At 41.8% G+C, this 23,924-nt stretch overlaps 2 protein-coding genes across 2 annotated transcripts in view; both read left to right on the top strand.

Moving 5' to 3' along the window:
* The window catches only part of TMPRSS11E (transmembrane protease, serine 11E), a 19,279-nt gene extending 11,220 nt beyond the window's left edge, over positions 1–8,059 (top strand). Inside the window, exons 5-10 of the mRNA XM_017736883.1 lie at positions 576–739; positions 1,724–1,762; positions 2,828–3,008; positions 3,235–3,500; positions 4,385–4,527; positions 4,974–8,059. Of these exons, the coding sequence (XP_017592372.1) occupies positions 576–739; positions 1,724–1,762; positions 2,828–3,008; positions 3,235–3,500; positions 4,385–4,527; positions 4,974–5,135 (955 nt within the window). The 3' untranslated portion in view covers positions 5,136–8,059. The remainder of the gene's footprint in view (positions 1–575; positions 740–1,723; positions 1,763–2,827; positions 3,009–3,234; positions 3,501–4,384; positions 4,528–4,973) is intronic.
* Positions 8,060–14,511: 6,452 nt separating this feature from the next.
* Positions 14,512–23,924, top strand: part of LOC103617409 (transmembrane protease serine 11E-like) — a 43,392-nt gene continuing 33,979 nt past the window's right edge. The window contains exons 1-2 of the mRNA XM_017736879.1: positions 14,512–15,136; positions 23,672–23,793. Of these exons, the coding sequence (XP_017592368.1) occupies positions 14,973–15,136; positions 23,672–23,793 (286 nt within the window). The 5' untranslated portion in view covers positions 14,512–14,972. The remainder of the gene's footprint in view (positions 15,137–23,671; positions 23,794–23,924) is intronic.

The raw sequence follows: 23,924 nt of genomic DNA on the forward strand, positions 1-23,924 counted from the left end.
CAAAGCTTCAGTTGGTTTTTTTTGAGACTGTTAGTTTAAAATATTGAGCCCAATATTTTATGGTGTGAGTAAGTGACCTCAAGCTATTGAGAATGTTGTATCTAAACACGATGGATCTAACTGGCCAAGAAATGGACAAGTGACCTAAATGGAAAGAAATGCCAAAAGACCTTTTTAACTTCTTTTGTAACTGGATCTTTTGAATGGCTGTTAGGAATGGCCTGCTGGATATCTGTTGAAGGGTTTTAGTTTGCTGTATTGTACCCACTGACATTTGTGTCCTACTAATAAGGACCTCTGTGGAGGCAAAAGAAAGTGATCCCTTCTTTGCTTCTCAGCTCTACTGCTTATAACAGTTCCCAGAAAATTCCCTCTGATCATTGTCATAGCAAGAAGCTTTTGCTGCCTGCTGACATGTCATCATCTTCCTTTACTAGACCACAGCCATGCTATTTGTTCTAGACATCTGTGCAGACCAGACCTGTTCACTTATAAAGAAGGCAGGCAGTGCAAAGCAGAACCAGGAGCATTAGTGGGTGAAGAGAACGACACCATTTGTTTTTGTTGGTTTGTAGCCCAGATCCTGGTGGAGTGCTTGCATCTGTTGTTCTGGTATTTAAATTTCCCTCTGCTGACAGTGAAGCAACGACCTGGGGTCAAGTCAACCGTGTGTTACTCAGAAGACTGAAAGCAACCTCGACATACCTGAATGTTGACCAGTCTACTGTTAGACTCACAGGCAAGTGCCTTAGGTTTGTGTTTTCAGCTTGGAATTTGTTCCTCACACTTTGCTGTTCTTAGTGTAATGAATTTCACCTTAGTATGCAAATATGGGCTATTCTTGTTTTCTTTTTTTATCTCAAAATCGTCTGTTAGGCTGACAGCCTGGGAAGTTGAAAGATGGAGCATGGAAAGAACTAAAACATATTGGTACTGATTTATGAGTGTGAGCTCTTCTCTGTGCATCATAGGCTTTCCCTGTGTGACCTAGTTGTGTTGAATGAGATAGTCCCCCTCAATTCAACAAAAGGCCCAACTTTGTGACCATGGGTTCACAAACTGCTTTAAGGCGCACAGTAAATTGAATAAGAACCTTTATCACCAGGCACTGAAATGCAGAGTCCTCAAGCCATTAAAAAATGGAAGGCTGAGGCGGTTCCCTTCTCTACCCTCTGCCATTTCCTTTGATTATTTGACAGATTGCTGTAGCAAGTGTCCATAACAAGATCCTGAGGATCCCTGGGCAGTAATCCTCTTCCATGAATCTGTCATGGATTGCCATCAGACTCTGACAGAGGGGTTTTTGTAGGAGAGAAATTAGAAATGTTGCAGTTTACCTTCAGTCAATCCCAGAACTGAGGATTTGTGGAGACACTTTTGACCACCTCGCCACACTAAACCTGAACAAAGGCCTGTAGGCATTTGCTGGTGGCTGTGAACATTGTACATGTAGATGTAACTTGGACTCACTTGCAGTCATCTGCTGCTTTTGTTAGCTCTGAGCTAAGGCAAGAAAGGTGCATCCTGTGGCCTTATACTTTCAGTGAGGAACAGAGGCTTAACCAAACTTCTCCAACAGAGCAAATTACTTCTTCTTGTAATGTCACTCCAGGCAGCAATGCAAGCCATTTAATTTGTGTTTTCCTGGGTACAGGGCAAGAGTCTGGGCTCGATCATGGAGTATATGAGATATACTTACTGTAGTCTTTGCTTTTCATTTCAGAGTTGAACAAGGAAAAGGGAGACAACCTTTTAAACAACTGTAAGTACAAATGCTTTTCTAGAAATGTCCAGATACATGGTGCTAGGGGTTCTATGGTTACAAAATCCTTATACTTCTGTGATACAAGTTGGAAACAGAATTTTTTTGTAGATACTAGAGCAGTAGACAGTGCATAAGCCAGGGAAGACTTCAGCTCATTTCCTTACTGGCTCTATATATTTGTAGAATCAAGCATTCTGGCTTGGTGGTGGGAAGCACTTGCTTTAATGTTGGTGGTTGGAAGTAGGGACATGTAGTGAGCTGTTGTTAGCAAATTTGCAGGACTGTGGTTTTGCTGTGGGCCATGATTCTTGCTGGAATCCTTCAAAAAACGTTCCCTCCTTCCCCCTCCTCCCTGAATAAAGATTTGGCAATAGATGTCTGTCAGATTTGAGCTAAACTTTAAGGAAAGGCCAGAGGGTGGCAGAGGGAGAAGAGCTGTCCACACTGAGAGTAAGGCAGTGGCACAGCCCTGGAGAGTGGCAGGTTCTCATTCCTTCTCCTGTTGTGCTCCCCCTTGATGTCTTAAAGCTTCTCTGGCAACCGGGAGACAGTATAAGTACCCTCACAGGGCACTCCATCAGTCCCCTGCACAGTCTTGAAGACTTTGCATGTTAGCTTTCCATCTTCAAATGGCCTCTGAGAATTAACTGGTTTGAATCTAACTTTTTTCAGCTGGGTAATACCTGATTGTTGGCACAGTGGCTGTAAGTAAATTGTTGAGAAGAGGATACTATATTTTTGTTGCTGCTGCCAAGACTAATCTGGAGGTGACCTGATGAAATCTCATTTTTTTCAGCATCTCAGATACACAGCCTTCAGGTCCCATGGGAGTTCATATGGGCTTGTGTGTCTGAAAGCTGGCTTAATGAAAAAGTACTGAGTCTTCAACCAAACTTCTTTGTTTACCCTGCATCTATCCTGAGACACTTATGACCATGGCACTTGGTTTCCTTGCTTTAGGTGAGGGCTGTCTCTTGACAGAGACTCCTGCCCTGTTACGCCTCTGCCTGAAGCCACGAAGGCCTTCAATCAGCTAAAGCAGAGCTGTCTTCTCTTTGACAGGCTGCGGGATACGAAGACAGGCATTCTCCTTCACAGGAGTGGAGAGAATAACTGGTGGGCAGCGTGCACGGGAGGGAGAATGGCCATGGCAGGCCAGTATTCAGCTCGATGGGAGCCATCGCTGTGGTGCATCAATCATCAGTAACACCTGGCTGGTGACTGCAGCCCACTGCTTTAGAGGGTAAGTCATCAGCACCTCTCTGATCCTACAGGCCTTAGGACTCTTGGGTGCTCTGACCTTTTGTGACCCTCCAATATCTGTACCTGCTGAAAGATAATGAAGTTTGACTCTTCTCCTTCCCTTTGGCAAACCTGGTCACATTGCTTTTTGATGCTTAAAGAGAGAGCTAAGCTCCCTTAAGGATCTTGTTTTGTGTGGCTCTGGCATAACCTCAAATATCTTACAGAGTAAGAGATCCTCGGAGGTGGACTGCCAGCTTTGGAATTCTGCTGAGACCTCCAAAACAGAAAAAATTTGTCCGGAGAATTATTGTTCATGAAAGATACAGTGACTTTCTCCTTGATCATGAACATGATGTGGCTGTTGTGGAACTTGCCTCTGCTATTGAGTTCACAAGTGATGTGCACAGTGTCTGCCTTCCTGAAGCATCTCACATTTTCCCAGACAACACTTCCTGTTTTGTCACTGGCTGGGGAGCTTTGGAGAATGATGGTGGGTGTCTCTTGCCTCCGTGTGCCCTGTCACACATGTTCCTGGGATGACTGATGTTAGTTTTATGGGGTTTTTTTAATTTTAAATTCCTTACACTTGGTGTTTAATAGGTGTGTGTCCTAATGAGATACGTTTAGACTTAGTTAGCTGGTTTTTTTTCTGGCTCGGCCAGTGGATTGGAAATGGGGGGAAGGTTAGTCTTATGGGATTTTTAAGAGCAGCTTTTCTTAGTTGCTGCACACACAGTGCTAGTTGAATACATTCTGTTCTCCAGTCCCTCTGGGTTTAGCTCTGACATGAGTTCTTTTGCTATTCAGATTTTTCATAGGTGCACCATGACAATTTTCATCAGTTATTCTCTCTTTGGTCATAAACCAGGCCTTGTCCAGTGATTTGAGTGAGCTTCTTTCAAATTAGTCCATGTCCTTGAGGTTAGAGATGATGGGACTATAAATCTGCTTGTAGATTTATCTGCTCAGAGAGCCACTGAACTGTACAGGTTATTTTCCATGGGAGACCCCTGGTATGTGTAGCGATTGTCCAAAGCTATGCTGCAGTTAACCAAATGGGTCTTTTCAATGATAGGAAGGACATACCATGTACCCTACAGTTGAATTCAACACTGAAATACGTACAAAAATCCATTTGTCCATTATGTCAAAGAGCATCTGGTGATGATGAAAGATAGATAGGAGCTATATTTGGGAATAAGTTAAGGACTTTGGTGGTGGGGGAACTTTCTTATTCCTGAGACATTGTCTGGGTAGCTCCCTTAACTGCCTGTGATGGCAGAAAAGCAGCAGGAAAATTTGCCTACTCCTAATCTTTGAGTTTTTTATGTTGCCTACACTGTCTGCAAATTCTAATGCCACTTCTCCTTCTAGGCTATAGTGTTAATCAGCTTCGACAAGCGGAAGTGAGGATTATAAGTACTGAGGTTTGTAATAGGAGACAAGTGTACGGTGGAGCGATAACACCTGGAATGTTGTGTGCTGGATACTTGGAGGGGCAGGTGGATGCTTGCCAGGTAAGTCTCTATATAGGCAGTAGTAAAAAGGAAATAGCTGGGGTGGAAGGTGATGTTTTCTAGAAATAAAATGTACTTTGGGCAATCTTAAGTTTGAGTTTCAGTATCTTGATAGATACAAATGAAGACCTTCATGGCTCATGGGCTGAAGTCTGCACTTCAGTTTGCATGTGGTTTATATACAATGCACAAGTGAGAGAATGCAGATGTGAGGGTGTGGACTGGGAGAGACTGGATTAGACATAGGCTGTGAGCTTCTGTCTTGTCAGTAAAATGTGTAGAACTTATTACATTATAATTATAGCTGAGTCTAGAGAATTATATGAATTATAGCTGAGGTCTAGAGAAAAATACCTGCCAGTTGAACAGAAGAACTTGAGAATTTGAGTTCATTAGTGAGGTGAACACTGCTTACTTTTTTTGTCTGTTGCCATTTTTCTCCTTAGGGTGACTCTGGTGGGCCACTGGTGCATGCGAATTCCAGAGGAATCTGGTATCTTGTGGGAATAGTGAGCTGGGGAGATGAATGTGGCAAGCAAAATAAACCAGGAGTGTACACACGAGTTACTTACTATCGAAACTGGATCCACTCCAAAACGGGCATCTGAAACCTGGAGATAGTTAAGTTTTGTGGGCTGTGTACAGCTATTCCTCTGACACATCCTGCTCTGTGGTCACCCTCTAAGCAACTGCTGGCTTAGCTTGTGGTCATGTATAAAGTACCTGTAAGCTTGGAGCAGTCGAGGATTTGAAACTGCTTTGGCCTACAGCCAGACAGGAATGGACTTGATCCATGTGACAGTTGTTTGTTCAGGAAGTAGTCTGTGAGAGAGACAACTGCCTTTTGTCTATATGCAATATATTGACCCTTTTTTCTCCGTGGCCACATGTCTCGGTCCCAGCTTTTATACCCAAACAAAATGTTTGAGCCCAAACAATCATCTACCAGCATCCAAGACAAGCTATAACTGAAACCTGGCCCATCCATTTGCTGTGTGCTCACAAGGCCCTACCTATTGACAATCTACAATCCAGCAAGGCTGCTGTTCTTCTGAATTCTTGAGCTTTCTCCTGCATCATTCCAGGGAGTGTACTATAATGAAGAATGGAAGATGGCTTAGAGAAGTTCTGGTTCCTAACATCAGACTGTTACTTAAGTGAATAGAGAATTTTTCCTTGCCTGAAAAAGAAATTAAAGGAAAACACCAGCTTGCATCCCCCCTTCTTTGAACAAGTGAAAGTATGCCTGCTCATCGCTTCATATAAACAGCCTCTACCACAGCATTTGCCATGGGAGTGATTGCTGGACTTAAGACCAAAAACCACTTTATGTTTATACCAGTCTGTTGTCATAGCACAATATTTGGCTGGATTAATTTCCATTTTTATCTTTCCAGAGTGTATTTTTCTGAATAAAAGTCCTTTGCCTTTTGTGCAGGATGGATGATTGTAACAATCTTAGTATGACCATCATAAAAAAAAACTTCTTAAACTTCTTATTCTTGTGAATGCTGTTCTCAAGTCTTTATAATTTTATATGTGCATCTTTAGCTGCATCCTATTAAAAAAAAAAAAAAAGTTTTTGCATTTTAGTGTAAATTCCCCTCTCCTTCAGAGCAGGGCAGAACTTCTGACAGGCCCAGAAATCTTATGTAAAGATCTCTCTCTCCTCACAGAAAGTAAGGATTGCCTGTGTTGCATTGCCAGACTGTAGCGTACTGATTTGATCTCAACCACACAAACCTCATATTCTCTCTGACTTCATGTTTTCAGGAGCCCATGTTTCTGTCAGCCAGGTAGATATCCAATGCTTTCTACAACCCAGCAGAAGAACACGCCTATTCTTGATGAGGATGCTCTCCTTGGTGTGTCTGCAAGGTCTCCAACACCTCATGTGGATCCTGATCTGCACAACAGCAAGTGCTTTGGACTTAATTGCTGGATAATGAGCCACTCAACTGCTCTCTTCTCCCTCTGTGCTCAGAAGAGGAAGAACTCAGCAGAGGAGATACTGGCCACACTGCCAAGACTCGGAGCTGGTCCAGCATGGCAAGCAAGCAAGAATCTTATGCCAGGCTAGAAAAGGCAAACAGCAGGCTTTCAGCATGCTCTCAGTTAGAAGGGCTGGGGGAAATGGGCCCTTAGTGATCAGTCTTAGGATCAGTGTTGTTCAAGTTGAGTACCAGTCAGCTGGCGAAGTCAATGACAGTTCAGGGATCCCCTCTGGACTGTGCAGCTCGCTGCCAGTGCTGCCAGAGCAGCGATCCCTCCAGAGCAGTGATAACAGAAGTATTTTGATTACGTGTCCTGTGATCTGTTTGTCAGTACAGAGAACCATGCTTTTCTAGAGCCTCACTGGAGGTACTGGAATAGTTGGAAGCCAAGAGAAGGTCTGCAGTTGTGTATTCTATACTTGTGTACACCTGGCACTTAATTTTTTTTTTCCTCCAGGAACTTTTCTTGTGGAATGTTGTGAGCTTCAGAAACAAACTTGGTGGTTTAATTTCTACATAGGGAATAAACACGGTCAGACTGGTTCCATGGGTCTGAGCCTAACAAATTTCATTTCAGCCTCTTCAGCTGAAAATGTCTTTGGTGTATATTACTTGTTAGAGGAAGCTTAAAACTGATATATGACAAATATATATGAAATTTTTTTCTTGGTTGTAGCAAGTGTCTTACCAGGATGGTGAATATAATTTTATACTTTTCTTCATAAATATCATTACAAAATACGATGGATTTTCAGTTCTCAAAGCACTTTAAGCTTGGGTTTTCAAAGGGCATAATGGTTTCCCTATCCACCGGATTTCATTGTAACTTGCACAGTTCATATTTTTAGGGTTGCAAATACCAACTTTCTCACTGATTCCCCAAAACAGAGAAATAGATGTCCAAAAAATTTATTTTGAATCTGTGACCTTTCCAATTGTGCTTCTATATGGTACTAGATCAGAAAGCCGTAAACATTTAGCTCTGTATCAAGGGTTGGAGTAAATCTCATTCTCCAAAGTGGCGCACACAAAGCTGAAAAATTCAACTTGTCATTTGCTTAAGGAATTGCCGGTTCTGAGGATCTCCTTGTAGAGATACAGTACCTGATCTACCTTATTGCTGAGTGTCAGCACAGTGCAGCCAGGAGGAATGGGGTGAAGAGAACCTGGCATCTACATGGTGTATGTTTTGGAAGCCTTTATTTTAGACTACTTTGTAGAGTTTCTCCTTATAGCATCTGGAAATTTCTGTTCCAGCTTCTTCTGGAAGCAATGTAGTTTACATGCTCTGAGGCCTCTTGGTGATGCAAAGCAGTACAAATGGTGACTATCAAGAGCATTTAAAAGAACAGACTTCATCCAAGGGAGTATTGGTATGCTTGGATGTGATGGGCCTGAATCCCTTACTTGTGGCAAAACTACACTGATGTCATCCTTGTCTTCACTCAAAGCAGAATGGGATGTATCTAAAGATACAATCATGCATGACACACAGGAATGTAATTTATATGTAAATTTAATAAAATCTGTTAAATTTACCTTCTGTTTAATGTATTTACTAATTTCCTGCATCAGAGTAAGCAACTGTAAGTTGGAGAGTCCTCTGCTTTAGAACGTTACCCTGATCCTATACCATGGATTTATGTGCTGGCTTTTATGTAGGCTTAATCATCTGGCTTTTTTTTGATTGTTAGAAGCTGTTAGATGAGCAAAATGTCATCCAGACTAGGATAGAATTTACCCACCTGACCAGCAGTTACCCAAATTTATGTGCAAGTAAACAGGTCCTGTGTCATCCACTAGAGGGTGAATCGTATTGTACAAGAGCCTTAAGCTCTTGGCAGCTGGTGGTGCTCTGCTTCAACTCAATAGAGAGGAGCCGGAGGATAAGGCACTGTCTTCCTGCTGCCTTGAAGAGGCAGAGATGCTACACAGTTTGCTTGCAAAATCTGGGAGGCTGCAGCTGCTCAGCTTTAAGCATGAGCATCTGCAGCACTGGGTGAGTTTCAGGCTTCTCCCATGGGCAAGCTTGGCATCCTTCTCTCCCCTTTAAGTATGGGAAATGCAGTAAGCTATGGCTGTGAGAGCAAGGGCTGAGCAGGTTTTGTCTGCTTATCTGCAGCAACAAAGCCAGAGCTTTGTCCTGTGGAAGAGTAGACTAGAAAGGCATATGGTCAGGTACTTTTGGCATCGTGGGTCAATTTTCTGAGCTTGTCAGCCTTCTTGCAAACAAGATAGCAGCAGCAGTAATTTTGAGAACTTGATAGGATAAGGATAGGGAGGTTTGCAGTGGCATGCTTTGGTCTCCCATTTTGACAATTCCTGATGATTCTTGTAGATCAAAGACACTGATCAGATTTCTTCTTGTCCCTTTCCTGTCATAATGGGAAACTTGGTACAAATTGTACAGTATTCTGAGCTGGAAGGGCACTACATGCTGGAGTTAATTGATCCCGGTCTATAATACCTCACAGCCAGCAGGATGAACTTGGAATTTGAGGTTATTTAAGAGGATAAAAAGGAGTGCAACAGCTTTATTGCAGTACTAGAGGACATGCCATGTTGGCTATAGATGGGAAGGTGGCCATTTGTTTGAAAGAAGAGTAGTCCTTTTGTCACATTTTACTGGGTCCAGTGCAAGAAAGAGAGTGTTAGAGACATGCTTCTTAAAGGACATAATTTTATCAAATATTTTTTATGGCTTAGAAAACAGCTTTGTGCTGAGTTTCTGACAGAGGCTGTGTTTCGTATGTAACACTTAGAGCATTTATGAGCATTCAGTTACGTTGGTAACTGTGCCATGACCCAAAGATATGCTCAGCTGGTGTGGTTGTATTTGGCTATGTGGGTGGAATTTCTGTCAAAGGGTTTGAAGTGAAGAACTGAAGAGAAGAATAATTCATGTGGTCTTTTGTATGAGTGGCCAAACAGCATCCTTCTATAAAACAGAGCTGTCAGTATTTCAGCCTGCTGGGTGTCTGATCTATTATTGCTGCAAAGAAAACTTTTCAAAACTCATCTGGTTAGAAGACTTCAGAAACAAATACAGCAAATGGCATTTAAAGTGCTTTATCTTAGGGTAAAGTTTTATTTCTAATTGAACCCTTTCTTAAATTGCACTTTCTTTGAAGAATATTTTGTTTGCCTTTCATTGTTTGTCGCTTTTTCTCAGGTTCAAAAAAACCTGTTTCAATTAAGAAAGAGAAAAAGCTTTGAGGAACTTGTCATCCAAAAAATGCAACTCTTTCTTTTATCTAAGCTTGCATAGGTCTGAGAAATACATAGCATATCTCCGAGTCACTTGATTAGCTACTGAATTCCTTCCTCCCTGCAGTAAATGGGAGTTGTGCTTGCTATGTGATGTTTGTCCCCTCTGCAGCTGTGCTTTCCATTTTCCAGTTGTGCCACTGGGCTGTCCCTTACTTGAGGAAGGACTTGCCATCAGCCTGCCATCCAGAGCCTGTTTTAACCACAGATCGTTCTTTGCAAATCAGTACAAACAAACAGCAATTGTCACACATCTCTGACCTTCACCAGACTCTTTGGATCACCTGCAGCCTTTGGAGCTGTGACTCAGACAGTCTGGCACTGTTCTCCAGGCCAGCAGATGACCTGCATACCAAAGGGGGCTGTTGATGGTAACATTCCTTCCCCAGTGGACAGACCAGATGGAGGGACTGTGCTAGGAAATAATGTCTCCTGTACTAGAGCATGATCAAAATGTAAGAAAGAACTTTTTTACTGTGAGAGTACTTGGACTTTGAACCAGGTTGTCAGGAGAAGTTATGGAGTCTCCATCCTTGGAGATGCTCAAACCACAATGGGACATGATCCTTAGCACTCTCATCCAGCCGTGCTTGTTTTGAGCAGAGATTTTGGGCTAGACCATCTCCAGAGTTCCCTTTCTGCCTCAGCTGCTCTGTGATTCTGTTCTCTCCAAGTGCCTTAGCAGCTTCAGGGAAAGACACATGGCCATGGCTAAGGGCTGGGTACAGTCTCAGGTGAGCTGATTGTCCCTCAGCTGTGTCTGTGACAGCTGAGTGCTCTGGTAGCCAGCCTAAAGAAGCCTGACACCAGGTCATTTTCATGCTTGACCCTTACATGCCATAACAGTGCTCTTGTCCCAAACTTGCCTGGCACTGTTGCCTTTGAATAATCAATGGAAACAGCAGGGCATGGAAGGGAGAACAATCCATTCTGTGCCACCTAAGTAGAAAGCAAGTTACCTGAGAGAGAGCTAGAAAGAAGGTCTCACAGAGAGGCAGCCAACCAAGTGGGACCCTCATTAGGTACTCTGTGTTTCTATCAGAGTGACTAATCTCCTGAACTGTGGCTGAAAATACAGCCAGAGTTAAAACAGCTGCAGGATGGAGGTCCTGGACATGATTTTCATTATATCTAATTTAGTCTATGAAGCCTTGAAGGCTAATGCAGTGTATGATAAATCGGGTGACCACTGACAAGAATGCCATGTAGGATCTTGCATGCTGCTGCAGAGTAAACTGGAACAGGTAATAGCTGAGGCAGAAAGCATCTCAAACTCTGTTTGGCTTCCACCAGGCAACTTAGGTGCTAACAAATAATATGAGATCAAATCCAAGCTACCTATTTTCTGGGGAGGTAGAGATGTAGGAAAAGCCTCCTTTTGCGTGTGCTGCCATCCGCAGATAGACAGCTTAGTGCTCCCAGTAAGTCCCTCTAGCACTTCAGATTCGTGAAACAATGCTGCTCTTCCTTTGTTCAATTGGAGCTGTGCCTGTTAAAGATTTATTTGTATTTTAAAGTGCTCTGTTTCTTTATAGGCCTAGTCTAAGTCATGTGAAGATCTCCTGTCTCTTTGGAGATGCTGTGTGCCTTAACAAGGAGAGGAGGATTCATGCACTGGATGTCGAGAGTTATTAGCCTGAGAGAAGAAAATCCAGGCTGGCCTGTTTCACTGCACCAAGCTGCAGCTCTGTCTGAGCAGCTGCAGAGGACAGGCACACGTGTGCCACCTTTTTGCCTCAAACGGGGCGACGGGCTATGAATTCTTTTCTAATGACTCTGGCACTGGGGGACTTCCGTTGTCGAAGGGCGTTGCTGGTATTCTGGGCTGGCCTCGCTGGCTGCAACTCAGACGGGTGTAGCAGTTTCTGTTACAAGGCCCTGGAAAGAGGGACTGTTTGGAAACCAGGACAGGATCTAGCATACTTCAGAGCTTGAGGATGTAGCATCACAGGATCTCCATGTGTTCAGTATCTCAAAGCTGCATGGGCATGTAATAAAATCTTGCCCCAAGTGACTTTTCAAGGCTCAAGAGAAAGGTCCTGGCTTCTCTTCCAGCTCTCATATTGGCTCTGGAGAATAATTCTATCCTTTTAATGGATTTTCTGCTTTTGTTTTTCTACTTATCAGTTATTAACTGCCATCAGTTATTTAAAGCCATGGTCAGCATTTCATGTAGCAAAGGAAAGCATGAGATAATAAACTGGTGACCTTTTCTGGTCAAAAGAGTAAACTTGTGTAGCATGTCCACAGCTGAAAAGAAAAAGTATAATGAAATGCAGCTCATTTAGAGCTTCTGCTGAATTTTGAAGGCCAAATGCAAGAAGTTTTTGTGTTTTTCAGGAGGGGGAGGCCTGAAGCCATAACTGAGCTATCCAGGTGTGCTGATGGAAAAAGGAGTGGACTTGTCCAAGGGAAGGATTTCATCGCAGTGTGCCAGTTTGGTCTTATCAGATGCTCACAGATTTACAGAGTAATTTAGATTGGGAGGGATGTACAGAGGTCTTGTCAAACACCCTGCTCATAGCAGCTCTAATTAATTCAGGTTGTTTAACGTTCAGGCTGTTTAACAGAGCTTCTGTCAGTTCTGTTAAACATCACTGACAGGAACACTCAGTTTAAAAGTAATGACTGACCGCTGTCTTTGGTCTGAAATTCATGGCATGGCTTGAGTAACTGGTAGACAACTATGAAAAACATCTTTGATTTGTAAATTCCAAAGATGTTGCTACAGGACTGGCCAGCGGTCTTCTCTAAAGGTGCTCTTTGTCTCTAGAGCCCGTGAGCCTGTGTTAAGTATGCAAACACAAACCCAGGTAGTCTGTTATTACCATTCTTAGGCAAGCAGTGTGTCTGACTGGCTGGGCTGACTTTGCAGGATTAAATGGAGAGAATGGTCATTACATCTTTTTACACTTTCATTCACAAAATCCTGTGCACCCACATTCTTGGATTTCCACCCCACGCTTTGATAGCTGTGCTGCTTCCCTAGTATTAACCAAAAAAGGTTACTAATTGCCTAGGTTGCTGAATTACACCCTAATACCAAGCACTTTGCAACTTGATAATTTATTGTGGGGAAAATTATTTGTTAATTATTGTCTTTTCTTGATCTGTCTGTACCATTGTTCCTGGGGCACAGGTGTGTGTAAATTAATTTTGCATCATCTGAAAGAAGCAAGGGTATTTCCTTATTTCACACTGCTTTGCTGGACAGTTCATTTTAATGGCTAATTAATTTGCAAACAAAAGCAACCTACTTAAACTTTTATTAGGCAGGTTGCAAAATATTCTTGATTGTAAGAAAATGAAATAATTTTTTAGGAATATCTTTGGTTTTCATATTCTGGAGTAACAATAGGAATAGTCTGTCCTAGTGTGATCTGAAAGTTACCAGAAGTTCATTCACCTGGTGCCCAATCCCTTTTCTCTGGCACTTCTTCCTGAGAATCTTTGCAATTCTAATAAATGTTTTTCATTCTTGTTTCAGGGCTCAAGGTCTCAGGTAAATGATGTCTCAAAATATACCTGTTTGCTAAAACCTGCTTCTCTTGTAATATGTCTTTTACCTGATCCAGGTGGTTAGAGTTTGCCACTGAACTTCTGCATGCATCAGGGAAAAATCTCTGCATCTCATAGGGTAAACACTTCAAGGGCCACTTTTTCCCAGCATAAAAAAGAAGAAACAAACAAAAAAACCAAACCAAACAAACAAAAAAAACCCAAAAAAAACCTGGGAGAAAAAAAAAGGATGAAAAAACTGAACAAGGAATTCTAAGGTATTTTCTTGGCTCCTGCATTGAATCGGTTTGTAACCAATCTCCATCAAGTGCTTGAGTTCCTGTGGAGGTGTGTGTATTTCTGGGTGGAGCACAGAATCCTTTGTGCACAATCTTTTTTGAGTTTTACTAATTTTGAAAAAGAAAATAACAGGGTAGGTGGTGGGGAATGGAAGGTACAGCCCAGGGAGGATATTAGTACTTGGCAGGTACCTGTGTACTCAGTCAGTAAAGCCCCAGGTCCCAGGTAAGGTAGGCAACTGCGACAAAGCCCTTTCTACAGGGAGCTTGGAGAATCCAAAAAACCCAATTGATTTGATCAAGGCAAATGAAGAAATTGATGTTAGAGAAACAGCAGATGCTGTTCAGCAGTGATCAGCTTTTCCCACTGTCCTCAAAATGGTCTGCCCAAATGCTCCTACAATTGCATTGAAATGCCTGTGAATGGATAACTTTGGGGAAAGATGGAAAAGGACTTGATATGTTTAGGTAAAATTTTCTTCAAATCTTCCTTGTCTTTTTTTTTCCCTCCCCTCCCTTCATGCTGAGACTGTTTCCAGAAGATAGTGAATGTTCCAATAAAAATTACTGAAATCTTGAGACTTCATTGGAAAACCAAATGCTTCAAGATTTTTGGTACAAGTGCATCAAAGAGCAGAAAACAGATTTGCATTCTGGTAATTTTACTTCTTGTTTTATGATTTTCAATTTTCGATGTAAATGCAGATTTTCTCACTAGTGAATCTCCATTTTCCTCCTTTCCAGCTGGCCCTGAAGAATCACATTTGTGCTGGGAGAAGGGAATTCCAAGGAGATTGGTGGCCCTTTTCACAGAGTAAGCATTTTCCACAGGCGGGGTTATGCCAACCATTAAATGACTAACATGTAATTAGGAGGCTGGATACTTATAGTTGTCTTGTCCCTGATGCCAAGGGAGTCCAGGACAGCTGTGGATGAGTGAGCACCGAGGTAGATTAGGCTTGGCTGACCAAGCTATTTATGTCCATATTTATTTTTGTGTTGGCTCTCTCAGAAGACAAGTGACGTAGCGTTGTGGACAGTGTGGTGCCTCTCTGCTGTGGGTTTTACAGTGAGCGTGTGGTAGAAGGTGCAGCCACTCAGTACAAGGCCTGCTGTAGGGATAAAAGCTGGACAGAAGGGGAGTGCTGGAAAAGGGAAATCTCACGCACTTCCTGTTTCGCTGTAGTGAAGAACGAGTCTTCTTGCTTGGGCCGGTTTATCTTCTCACTCCATCTCTGCCTGGGGAGCTCTTTGATGCGGAGCTGATCGGAAGGTTACAGTCTCCTTATCAACTCCATGCTTACCTCTGTTTGTTTTTATTCTGAAGTTCGTTCCCTCATTTTGCAATAACCCACAGGGTGCTGGGTGTTGCGCCAGCTGTGCCTCAATGAAGGATCTTCATTCAACACCTTTCCCTTCCCGTCACACCAGTCAATGCGACTCCTGCGTTTTCCAGCACCATTCGCTGCGCAGTCCAGACTTTAGTCAAGCCTTCGTTGGTGGTCAGAAAGGCTACCAGGCCTACCGGGACCTACCATGGGATCTTCAAAAGTAGGTGGCATGTTTTAACTTGGCAAGTTTAATTTGGAGGTGTAATGGCGGTAAAGGGTACTGTCTATGGGAAAGCTTTAGGGCTTCAAGGACATAGATCAAGAAGAGAAATTTCTTTTTCCTCTTGCCTTTGGTGCTCAGCGCTCTATCTAAGTCTTTCATCCTTTTAGACTTGGGGTAAATCATGGATCTGTCTGAAATGTGCAGCCTGAAAAAGGACAATAAATGGAGGGAAAGCTGAACAGGAAATTGCAGGCTGAAAGGGAGGTTTTGGAGGTTGTGGTCTGGATGAAAAGAGTAACGTGGCTGGAGTGAGAAATGCAGAGAGAAATCCTTCTCTAGCATGGCCAGGAGCACAATGATTTGCTGTCTGTTTAGAAAGATGATGTGATGGCTCATGTTGACACTTACCTTTTCTTCCTTCTGATCATCTTATTCTGCTTGCAGCAGGCTTTTATTGCAGTGCAGAATCCAATAAGCTCTTTTGTGCCAAAATCAAGCGTTAATAACATGATTTTTGGAAAACATGGGGTTTAGTCTGGTGTAGCTGCAATAATATTTCCCCCAAATCCTGCAAAAACTCATGATTAAATTAAGTGATGGCAGCACAACTACCTAAGGGGAACACTATAGGTGTTCATCATTCTGGTTTTGACCCCTGTATTTTAAGGAAGAAGCCATGATTTCTAGGGAGTAATGAGCAGATGGTTTGCATTGGAAAGTATTTCATGCAGTCAGAGATACTGGATATTCTTAGTTTTGTTTTACCATAACAATATTTAAGGCAATGCTGGAAAGTTCAGAGTATTTTTACAAAAATAAATCTTCCAGCTGCAACACTCTACTGCTATCTCTTGGGTCAGAGCAGAGCTTGGGTCACAAAGGTACAGGAAACCTCTTGGAATTTTCTGTTTAACTCCCTGGGTTCTGGATTCATGTGGCAATAGGGGGATGCTCAGTCTCCCATGAGTTTGTTTTTTGTTGTTGTCTCAGCAGTTGATGAAGCTTAAAAGTATGACCTCAGGAACAAAATTCAAAAGAAATTGAATTATTTTTTAGCACCCTAATGATTTGGCTGGATGGTTGAATTTTTGTGTGTGATTGTTAAAGATTACAACATTAATCTTGTCTCTGTGTTGCTTTGGGGAAATGGCTGTGGATGATTCCAAGATACTGCTTATTTTTTCCATCCTCACTATTTTTAAAAATTGGGGTTTTAAATAATTTCTGGGCATGTTGAAATAGAAACGTTGTTTCTGGATGGACAAAACTTATTCTTCGTGCCCAATGAAGTGTTTTTCTCATTTTGTGGGAATAATATCATTTTAGTCAAGAGTCCTGACTTTGCCAGAAGATGAAGTTCATCTTTGTGTTCTGTGCTGCCTAGAGGTACCCTGCTCAACACCCAAAGATTTTCTGCCCTGTTTAATATCCATAACTTAAAAGGTATGCTATTCTAACTGTCAGGTAAAGAAGAAATCCCCATCAGCTGTGATTACCAGTTTGTGCATGTTAGATAAAGAGGGAAAACTAAGTGAGAGTTCTCTACCTAACAGAATTGAAAAGCCTTTTTTTTTCTAGTTAGATGTAAATCTACTTGCCATGACTTGGTGATATCAACCGTGGTGTAAATAATTTTAATGACAGTGTGCTAGAGGGTGGTTAAATAGCATCTGAGTACAGTTTGTTTGCTTCCTAGTTAGGAGAGGATTTAATTGTTTAAATGGTTGTTTAAATTATTATAAAATCTAAAGTACAGTGGGAGAAATCCGTGTTGGATAGTTAAATATTTACACGTTTGGGAAGAGATGACTAGATGTCTAGTCTCAATCTAATCCCCTGTGCAGCCTGTTAGATGTCCAGAGTTCTTTGCTGGGCAGGGATGTGGATCTGAGTGTGGAGCTGTAAGCTTTGCTGTTTGAGCTCATCCTTCTCTGCCTTAGTCCCATATGAGAGCGGAGTTTCACTATTAGTTTTATCCAATTCCAAGATGCCTCTTTTCAGAACATTTAAAGCTAAGTTGGAAGGTGTGCTCTGTAAAATCCTTCAGGAAGCCAACCTGCTAAGGAAAACTGGGTGGAGTAGACAGCCTTGCTGGTCTTGTCCCACTGTTGTGCTGCGTCCTGCACTCTGGGAAGCAGGTGCAGTGTCCCATCTGCAGCTTCCTTGTGAAGATCTCGTGCCTTGGCAGGGTGAGGTACAGAGTAGCTGGTGTTGTATATGGCAGTCTAAAAGTGAATATGCAGGTGGAAATGCAGTGCCACTTGCACCAATTTGTCATGCAGTAGGTGGGCAAAATGAATGCAAATTACAGACTGCTGAGGTGTAGCAGGAAATAGATACCAGCCCTGGTGCAAGGACACTCATGTGCCACTGGCATTAGTGGGAGTTTACCTTGATTATTGCAGGAGGCAGATGTGGTTCCTGCATGGTGCTGAAGAGAAACCTATTCTGCTCAGCTTGTCCCGGAGTAGACGCTGAATGGAGGAAACCCTAGTGAAATACTTCTGCTTCTGGTGCACACCCCACCTGATTTGACTGATATGGAATTGGTACCATTTACGTTTCCTTGCTGCATTCACTCAGTTTCTGGCCATTTTAGACAGGAAAACAAGAATGAGACAAGAGCTCCTCCTGAGCCTCAAAATCTTGCCACCTGAGCAAGCCCCAGTGTAATCCCAGCAGCTTTTCTGGCCGCTGCTGTTCGTTTTAGAGGGTGTTTCAGGAGTGTTTCACTTTATTGATTTTTTCACATGCAGTTTTATGATTGGGCATTTTTGGTCAGCATAAGCTTTGAAAATCAAGGCATTTTCGCCTTCCACCACATACTCCTTCCATGTTTGTGTGTTTTATTCCTCCTTTTGAAGGAAGCCAAGCTAACACAAAGCTTGGGATGGCCTAATTTGACATGCTTCTGATACAAGACAATCTGAAAGCTTCATGTGGTCTGTGGGCAGATTTGGTGATGACAGGGGGACAGATTTTATACAGAATTGAGCATGGGAATTATCCAGTTTCTCTGTCACTGGAGAATTGCCTGGGGTTTCAGTATCAGCTGTACCACTTGTCTAAGGAGCTTTCTCTAATTTCAGCAGCATTTTTCCCATGAAAAAAATCTGTCCATCTCTGTTCAGTGAAAACACATTGCTAGAGTACAGCATTTCACTGTTTATCTACCCAGCCCAGCAACTGTTTATTAGATATTGTGGTTTAGCCTCAAACAGCAACTAAGTGCAATGTAGCCTCTCACACCCCACACACACCACCCCCCCATTATTGAGGGGAAAAAAGATAAAAACCAATAGGTTGAGATAAGAGCAGTTTAATAATTGAAAATATTATTATTATTATTAATAAAAATAATAATAAATAGAGAGGCAGGAAAAAAAAGTACCCCAAGAAAGACAACTGATGTACAATACAATTGCTCACCGCCCACTGACCAATGCCCAGCCCATGCTCCAGCAGGGAATGGCACCTTCCAGCCAACTTACCCCCAATTAATATACTGAACATGATGCTCTGTGGTATGGAATATCCCCGTGGCCAGTTCAGGTCAGGTGTCCTGGCCATGCTCCATCTCCGCTCCTTTTGCACCTGCTCACTGCCATAGCATGGGAAACTGAAAAGTCCTCGACTGACAGTGAGCACTACTGAGCAACAACTAAATCATCACTGTGATATCCACATTACTCTCACACTAAGCCTAAAACTCATCTTTGTATCAGCTACTAAGAAGAAAATTAGCTGTATCCCAGTTGAAACCAGGAGATAAAGTATAAAGTACAGAAATTATGTATTATTATCCAGAAATGTAAGCTTTTAAACTACAGAAGAAGGTGAATGCTTTGGGTCAGATTCTGAGTTGACATAATCTGTCACAGCTGCACACCAGCAAAAGGGCTGGTCTGTCACATCAAACTTGCAGAACTCCTTGGGAGCAATGGTAAGTATAGTTTTCATATACCAGTAAACAGATTTATTTCAGGAAACAAATTAAAACACATCACTGTCCTACTATTTCTGTATTTGTATATTACAACTATTGCTATAGTGATTTTTATAGATTTTTTTTTCTCAAAGCACCTTAAGAGAGAGGTAGTACGTGTATTCTAAAACAGGGGAGAAATTTTGTCAATATAAGCATGCCTCTCTTGTAGGAAGGACTAAAAGCAAAGGACGTGTAATAGCCTGCAAGAGATCATCTCTAGATGACTGTTTTGGGTTTGGATTTTCATCAGTCTGTCTTGTCAGCACCTTTCTTGAGCAGCCACTGTCAGTGGGTGCGTGCCAAAGCACAGCCTGTGCTCTCTTTCCTGGTGCCTGCTGACTTAGCTGGACACTGTCTCTGATACAAAGCTCACTGCAGGTAATGGAGGTGTTCCGCAGGTGTCCAAGTGTGATTCCAGCCCTGGTGAGGAAAACCTTTGAGGCTTTTCCTCTGAAGCAGACAGTTTGACTCATAGAGGGCAGTTATAATTCTGCTTCTTTGCAAGAAGTGAATCTAAATTTCAGTAGGTAAAAGACACTAATTTCTTCTGTAAACTAACAGTTCCAGGCTGCAGTGAGGCAAGTGTGTGTATGATTTATTTAATGCAATGTTTATCATTTGTTTATTAAACAGCACCCTTAAAAAGCCAGGTTAGGATATTAGGCAATATTTTTAATTTTCCTTTGAGACTAGCATTTTTTCTTCTGATACTCTTCTGTTACTAAAAGTCAGATGTAATTAACTGTGTCCTTCTTATGCCTTCTAAAATGCATAATGGGAGGGATCCCTCTGGCTCTGTGTTCATTGGTCTGAATTCCTCCTTGTTGAGGAAAAGGTTCCTGGAGGGCTTCTTTGTGTATGATGTGAAGGAACCCAAGTATGGAATGCAGGGCTCCAAATCATGTACCACTGTTCAGGAAAGGTCTCAGGGGGTATTTCTGGGAAAATGTCAGCTGAATGTCAGTTGAAAAAGCTAAGACAATGTTGGGAATTATTAGGAAACAAAGAGAGGACAAAAAAGTAAAATTGTTATGTCAGTGTAAACAATTCTCTGTCAGTTTTTGTTGTTTCTCTTTGCCAGCAAGTATTTCACTCCTCTTCCTCATTGGAAAAATCTTAATCTGAGACTTGGCAGTTTTCTGCCAAGAGATGACATCCAGTCCTTGCTTGCAGTGTGTTTGAGATTGCTTCACAGGCATGGTGTCCTGGGAAAGAGCAGAGTTTTGTGGGGAAGAGGGAACAGCCACTTAAGCTGCAAGCAGAAGGGACCTTGTCAGAGGTCTGTCTGTGGTCAGTGGGAAGCTTTCAGCCTCAGGTACTTGGTTCAGGCTTAAAATTTCCACTTCTACTCTGGAGGACTTCACTGACCTTCCCAGCTGGAGTGTTTTTAATCTTAGTGTGCATTTCTAGGCTACAGTCCCTGTTCCCTCGCTTTGAGCAGACAGCTCCCAAGGAGTTAGCAAAGACTGCTTGACCCTTGGTCTGAGAGAAATAAATTCACAGCACTGAACTTTTATCAGCTCTCTGCAGAGTATTCAAGCCCTGACAGATCATCACATGGATCTCAGTTGTTTCAGTTCTGTCATAGTTATTTCTCTTGTGTGTACTGAATCCCTGTAGGTACTGTTCAAGTTTATGCAGTGGGACATGTCAGATAAAGTAATTAATTTTTGAGGAATGACCCTTAGAAAGTACAGCAAAGCAGCAATAAAGCTCAAAGTTAATGGGAATCAAAAAATATAGGTTCAGTGATCTTTGTGGGTTTGTCTCACAGGTATCTTTCAAAACCTGGATTTTAAATTCTCTTAGTCTGCAGCATGTCTGTTCAAGATGTCTATCCAGATGATACAGCCTAACCAAGGATATTTGGCTCAAAAATGCCTTTTGTTTTTGAAACCAATTTTCATTTTTAAAAGAAATTAGGACTGGAGAATAAAATTTAACAGCTGTTTCATATTTCTATATAAAAGGAAGGGGGAAAGTTCAAGATAAATCAAGAAAAAAGATGTCCAAGTCCCAAACAGCACCCCCTCCCCCCATTAAGTGACTTTCTAAGATGAATTTGTCAAACAGTTTCTTGTTTGAGGAAATTCAGTTTAGAAGCTGGTGCTGAGACCCCTCTGCACCTCTTTGAAATGATGTTCTCAAACAGGTTTCATGAGTTAAGTGAAAGTCATGTGTGTGAATAGAATTACACATGCGAGTAAATATTGTGGACTGGGGCTTCTGTTTGTTAATGACGACATGGAACTTGAAGTAGAAGAAATAAAGAATAAGAGTTACAAAAACCGTTACGCTATATGCAAGGGAGTGCTGAAAAGGTTTCACATTGATAGTACTCTGTTTAACTGTGTCCCAGCCATGCTACTTCTGCACTGAAACCGCTGTTTCACTGATAGGATAGGCAGTAATTTCTTCAGGCTCACCTACTGTGGTGCAGAGGTGGCATTCAACCTTTCAAATGGGCTTCTCCAACCCAGCATTTTGGTTTGAGGTTACGCCAGGATCATTATAGCTGAAACACCTTCCGAGTGTTTTCCTTCTGTGCAGCCTAATCAAGACAACTGCTTTTTAAATGAGAGTATCCACAAGAATACAGAAGTAGGTTGTCTTAAGTTACATGCATTTTTTTGTTTGTTTTGGTGGCTTTTCTTGCAACTCAGTCTCATTTCAAATATAGTAGACACATTTGCAAAGCATGTAAGCCATACAAAAGACTACTACCTGGAGTGAGGGAAAAAACCCCAACAAACCATAAAACAGCAAATGCACATGACAAATTAAAATTGAACTCACCACTGACTTTATGATTTCACCTAAAAGCTTAGAAATATTCTCGTTAGTGAGGTAGAGTCCTGACTGTTTATACTTGCACATTTTTCATTTCTGCAGTTGAAGTTTTAAGGCAGTTTTCATAGAGTAGTCTCAGAAATAATTTTGGAGGTGCTTATCTCTGAACTGTTAACAGGACTATTTAATTTCAGTCTTTGTTTTTGGGGGGTCTGGTTGATTGGTTGGTTGGTTGCTTGGTTGGGTCTTTTTGTTTTTTTGGGGTTTTGGGGGTGGTTTTTTTTTTTTTTTGCTATGGGGTCACAAATGAGTTTTGACACAAACTTGATGAGAGGTTAATGGCTGTTAAACAGGATAGCAGGAGGGAAGAAAACACTAAATAGGACATGCAGAACAAGTCAGAACAGATCGAAGTGACAAATTATTACTCCCATTTTCATTCAATCACATATCATGATATTTGGCCTGAGTCAGTTGTTTTCCAAGCCAAAGTAATGATTGTAATTGTAAGGTATCACAATGGAATTAGAATGAAATATCAGGATCTGCTTTGGTATTTATAAGCTGTGCACAGTTGCTTGCTGTCCCTTTCCTGCACACAGCTGCAGGGGTCACTTGCAATTATTTCAACTTATTTGAATGTATTTAAACTTCTGGCGCATGAGGTTTGTGTTCGGGGAGCGAGCTGTGTGTACTTTGTATGTGGGAGCTCACTGGGGCACCTCACACCCTTGGGAGAGGATCCCTGCAGCCTGGTTTCCTGGGGTAGGCTGTACCTTAACCTGCAGGTGTGCATGTCTGCATGAGTGAGGTATCTGAAATAGAATAAAGGACCAAAAATTGTGTCTCCTTGTTCTGTGTTTTGTAATGGCTGATAATGCAGTAGAAAAATGGCTTTAAAGTTCTTAAGGAGTCTTTGAGTTTATAGACAAAGACAGAATTTGCTGTAACCAACCTTTTTTCAGGCAGTTTTTGTTTATAACACTGACTGTCCATTGGCTTTCCATGAGTTAATTTGGATTAGTACCCACATAATTAAGAGCACAACAGAAAGAAGCATCTGGTGAGGCTTACTACTCACATGTCCTTGCCCTTCCCTGTCATTCTATCACTTCAGCAAATACTGCTTAAAGCAGTGCTTGCGTTTGTGTTTAGATTCAGTCTGAGTAAAACAGGAAACACTGGCTGGCCTTCTGAAATCTCTTTCTCATTTTTTGTCCAGCTCTGTTTTGAAGGCTGAAATGGATTGAGCAACTGGAATCATGTATAGATATGTACTATACAAAGCATGAGGTGCTTTTTATCAATTTTACTGCACAAAGCAGTTTTGGGAGCAAAGGTACCAGTGTGTCTGATAACTGATTTGCTTAACCAATTAAAAGCTGCATACATTGCTGTGTGAAAGTTCACCTAGCTGAAAAATAAGTTTTATTCTTGAAAATTTCTAGTCAGGAGTCACATGAGAATCTTAGTGGGACTCCTATTTAATTTGGCCCTAATAATACCCAAACCCTCAAACCTGTCTGTGTTCCTTGACTTCTAGCACATCCCAACACCTATATCAAAATAGTCTTGAGTCATGGTTTCATTTTCAAGGGTGTTGGGTGAGAAGTCAATTAATATTGCTGGGAAGAATCAACTAATGTTGAGGGATAAAACTTCAGCTTAATTTTTTTTTTTGGGGGGGGGGAGATGGGGGCCTTAAATACAAAAGAATCTCCTATTAATCTCCCTTTGTTCTTATTTTCCCCCAGAATTCATCAGTCAGCCATCAAAATAAGACATCTCGAGCCCTGGAAAATTGCTGTAATTGTTATTGGAACAGCAGTGGCAGCAGCTATCACCATTGGTCTCCTTGTTTATTTTCTGGCATATGGTAAGTTTTGCATAATGTATCACTATTCCTATGCTTAGTGAATTTCCTCTGTGCCTGTTGTGCCAGATGATGCTGGGAGTTTTCACCAGTCTGTCTAAAGCTTATTTGGGGAAAAAACACTGGCTTTTTTT

Source organism: Corvus brachyrhynchos, unplaced genomic scaffold (assembly GCF_000691975.1).
Source record: "Corvus brachyrhynchos isolate BGI_N302 unplaced genomic scaffold, ASM69197v1 scaffold175, whole genome shotgun sequence".
In the NCBI taxonomy this organism is placed as follows: domain Eukaryota; kingdom Metazoa; phylum Chordata; class Aves; order Passeriformes; family Corvidae; genus Corvus; species Corvus brachyrhynchos.